Genomic DNA, 4,767 nt, shown 5'->3' on the forward strand with positions numbered 1-4,767 from the left:
AGGTGAGATACTCCTCTTACATCACATGGGCTCTTATAAACTGAGGGAATGGAGCCTGCACTGCACTTCACAACCGGCCACAAAACTGCAACCAACAGGAAAGGCGTGCTTGGAGCTAGAAGAATAGGACACAGCAGCATTGCCTCAGATTACATCTCCTGCCTATTTAGCTGTCTGTGTCCGACCCTTAACCTTATGGACTAGATCGCCTCATCAGGTGAATTTTTTTTCAGTGTGGGATCCTTGTTTTCTTGCTTTTTGCTTAGTTTTTCTCATCAAGATGCAGGCACAGTTGGCATGTATGCTCATTCTTTGTTTCACATGCGGTGGATTTTGTACAGGTAAGCACCAGGGGTCCTGGCATTATGATGTTGTGATGTATCATTGAATTAATTTATAGTTAACAAAGATGGAGAAAGAAGGAAAAAACCATGCCACTCAAGAAAAGAATGGAATAAGTCTAACCATAACTGACTCTATGCAACAGGTGCATCATTTTCATTTGGGTGAAAATCTAAATCTTTGATCTATTTATGTTCTTCAAATCAAAGCTCCTTACTTTTTTAACGTTTACTTTATACACTGTTACTTACTTTGTTAACTATTTTACTTTATATTTGCTACTTATTTTAGTATGTCTTTTAATCTGCTGCACTGTCCCTTGTATTGCTGTAACAATGATACTATCCCCTTTTTATCTTATCTTATTCATAACATTATTGTCTTCAGGATTTGGGTTTCCATATTAATTACTTGTATTTAATACCATGGTAACCAAATTAAAAATGCTTTTTCCTTTTTTCTGGTCCCTCAATTGATCATAATGTTCAGGGTATTTGATCAGGCTAATAACCATTTATATATGAACACATATTTCACTAGTCCTAATTAAGACTTTTTGATTCAGGGTTTCACCTTATTAACATTCACTCTTCCCCTTTTCCTAAACAATCCAATATTAATCACAACATCGGCCATATCTAACTGTTTTAGAACCCATTTAAACACTTATTCACTCAAAACAAGGAGCATCTAAATAAACTGTTAACAATTACAGCCACACCAAACTGCTCAAGAATCTAAATCCATATAGGGAATCAGACAGTGAAGACTTCAGTGAGCTCATTGCCATTGAGATGGAAACAATTGGATTTATGTCTATTGAATTCAACAATGCAGAGAGAACCTGGTCTTATGTTGTCTTCCAATACCTGACTGAATTGTAAATGATGCAAACTACAGTTCACAAAGAAGATGCATAAGATAAAGAGCATTCTTTGGCATATTGACATATTTTAATGGGGTTTTCCTGCACACATTGACAATACAGCTACAGTGCTTGTAAGTGAGTGTACATATATAATAAAGGAAGATTTAAAATATAATAACATTTTAAATGAACGATTTATTAGAAAAAGGAACAAGCATACATCAAAACAGATCAAATATACCTCCATTATTAAGTTGACGTTTTTCATTCAGCAATCACACAAGCTGTCTCCTCCTGATTATATTTGGTTAAATGTATCTTTCTGTCTCTCCTCTTAACTCGCAGAAGTGGACCAGGATCAGCGAGCGCTAGAAGAGGAGATACTCAACACTATCTTCACGTCTAAGGTACGAGGTCACTTTTTATATAAATGTATTTATTTATTTAATCATTTGCACCTGTTGTATCAAAGACTTTATGTCCAAAAAGCGGGTCAGTCAGTGATCCCCTTCACATCCCTCTAGCCGACCCCAGACACACACCTGCCTTTCATACAGGTGTCCTTTCATATGGTCTGGATCTATGCTTCAGTCACAGTCTCACATTTTGGCCTGTGGTCATACTGAAAGGGAGATAATAAATTATTTAAAGGGAGAGACATTGCAGACAAAAAGTTTTTTTCCATTTTTCTTTTCATAATATATTTTTAAACGTTTTTCTTCTTTTTTTTTTACACAACAAGCACATACAAAGAAAACAAACAACTGCACCATCACAAAATATAATATATATATATAATTATAATACAATAGAACAGAAATAAAACAAAAAAGAAAAATGACCAAAAAATCTATCGTATGATTTTTTTTCTTCGTTTTTTCAACGTTAGTTTTTTTTCAAGCACTGGTGAAATTTGAGATTTTTTGAGTTTTTTCTTCCATAACACTTGTTATTCCATAGAAGTATAAATAAAAGGTCCAGAATGTACATTTTAGGTGTTTATTTTACCGAACCCACAACTGTTGGCGTCTTTATATTTCTCCAATACAATACAACCATCTTTAACAGCCATTATTTCAACATTTGTTTTATTCAATAGCTCCGAAACAAAAATCTCTCTTTTCTATTATCCAAAATCTGTTCTCTAAAACTAAAACTGGACACTAATAAGTTGTAAAACATTAATAAAGATCTAGTTTTTTGTCATAATTAGTTAGTTAGTTGCCAAATTTACACAATTATTCAAAATGGCAAAATTTCATTATGATATTTATTCTATACGTTAACATTTTTACCTATTCACCTGCAGTGTATCACCTTCACTTTTTCTTAAATTGACCAAATGTGCGGAGAACAGAATTACTGTGTGCAGAAGTAAAATCAACACAATCCAGTTGCTGCAGCCATGGACACCTGCTCTGTGAGAATGAAAAGAATTGAGATGGAGTGAAGTGATTCCGTTGTAACTGTGTGATTCTTGATGCATTTATCTGGCGGTGTGAACCCAAGGCCAGGTAATGATAGGGTAAGGCAGTGGTTCTCAATTATTTTCTGTCATGCCCCCCCTAGGGGATAGATATTTTTTTTTGGTCAGTTGGAAATCAAGGCAGCCCTGACAACCCACCATTTGAGAAGCACTGGGGTAAGGTGTGGAGTTGGTTAAGGTGAAACTAGAGGCAACAACAGACGGATGGCAGAGGCTAATAGGATTCAGATTGAGCGGACAGCATCATAATGACATATCTCCACCTTTCTCTGCCTCTCTCTTTGTCTCTCTTTCACTCTCTCTGCCTCTCTCTCTGTCTCTCTCTGTCTCTGTCTCTCTCTGTCTCTCCCTGTCTCTCTCTCTCTCTTTCTGTCTCTCTCCATTTGATAAATGACCCTGGCGATGGTACGGAGACGAGACAGTGACAAACCAACCATATGATTTACTGCTGCTGATGCTTTGTAGGTCACTTATAGGGGTGGTGATTATAATAATAAGCTGTCACATGACAGATGGGGAGCTCAAGAAGCTGGAAAGGGCAGTAAGTGAGAAGATATACTAAAGGTGGAGTCAGTGATTCTGGTGGTCAAAATCACTCTTTATCAAAATCCGTGAATATCTATCTCCCCAAGATCTGATCCCTGTCCGTACTGTGCTGTGCGCTGAAATAAAAATATGGTTTTAATTCACAGCCTAGGCTCTGTACACTTGTAACAACGGGTGTGTAAACAAAGGGGCCCCACCGTAGCTAGCAACATGCCTGTTTACAGAGCCTAGGTTGTGTATAAAGACTGGATTTTCTCTAGCGCACACACAGTACGGACAGGTAGCGGATTGGAGATATTCACAGATTTTTGTCAAAAAGTGATTTGGACCATAAGCGTTCTCTAGAATAACTGAGTCCACTTTTAAATATGATTATTTCTTTGAGAACTAAAATGAGTGACCTGCCTGTCCACTCTACTTTTTATCTGATTATGTGGAGGTAGATTTCCTCTCCGGCTCTTATTTCTCTTGTATTATTCCACAGCTAGGCTTCATTCGTCTGCCTAACTGATTTGACGTTGACCTTTGCGGTCCCTATATCATTTGTTGATCGATACATTACATGCTTTCTGCCTTTTAGATTTATTTATTATGACATTGCCTGTCCTTGTCTTGTTTCTTTTGTTGTTTCTGTGTCTTGTTTTTATACTGTTTTTAACTTAAATTGCTTGTCTGTTTTTTCTGTGTGTGTAATGCACTTTCAGTTGGCAATCCCAATTTCGTTGTATAGGTGACTGTACAATGACAATAAAGACTATCTTATCTAATCTTATCTTATCTTACCTTATTTGAATGTCAATTTGAGCTTTTGCAGTGTTTTTAAAGCCATAGTGCGTAACTTTTTCATATGAATGAATGTTGGTTACATTCAAGCCATCGCCAAACAAGTCGACACAAAGTTGATTAAGCCTATCAGCTCCACAAAACTATCTCTGTATTTGTCAGTAGCGTTTACAAAAAACTGGTGTCACCATCCGACACTGGCGCAGGAGCTCAGGAAAATCTCTTAAAAATCTATAGCTATAAGTTGCCCATTGTAAAGAAACTACTAATGTATGCAACTATGGATTTGGCTGGAGTAGCCTCAATGTTGGTGGTTCTGTTAATCAGCCGTTGTAATAGAGACCAGACCTGATTTATTAATTGCAAGTGATCCACTAGGGAATGATTAGAATATTGTACCAAGTTATCGATTCACAAAATTGCTAAGAGAAGATTGTGATTGATAAATGAGAAACAGTTCTTCTTCTGACCTTTCAACGCAATTTAAACAGATCACATACATTATCACTTTGATTGATTTAAAAGTCAATTAAAACCACATAATAGCTGTGTATGTTTGGTCCCTGTTGTGTTGTAGTAAAAGCTACGGCTAACGCCAATACACTATATGAACAAACCCTGTGTTCCAATCCCCACACTTCCCTACTATTTAGTATGCCAGAAAATGATTTAGGATGTCCCAATACATGCACGTCAATTGTAGTATGCTGAAAATACATAAATGCCCGACCAACTCCAATAG

The 4,767-nt window shown here is 36.6% G+C and overlaps 1 protein-coding gene across 1 annotated transcript in view; it reads left to right on the forward strand.

Annotated features, from left to right (window-relative positions):
* Positions 1-280: 280 nt before the first annotated feature.
* Positions 281-4,767, forward strand: part of nts (neurotensin) — a gene marked incomplete at both ends in the record, with an annotated part of 8,328 nt that continues 3,841 nt past the window's right edge. The window contains 2 exons of the mRNA XM_080028586.1: positions 281-341; positions 1,556-1,617. Of these exons, the coding sequence (XP_079884712.1) occupies positions 281-341; positions 1,556-1,617 (123 nt within the window). The remainder of the gene's footprint in view (positions 342-1,555; positions 1,618-4,767) is intronic.

This window comes from Ammodytes marinus, assembly GCF_949987685.1.
Source record: "Ammodytes marinus genome assembly, chromosome: 5".
NCBI classification, from domain to species: domain Eukaryota; kingdom Metazoa; phylum Chordata; class Actinopteri; order Uranoscopiformes; family Ammodytidae; genus Ammodytes; species Ammodytes marinus.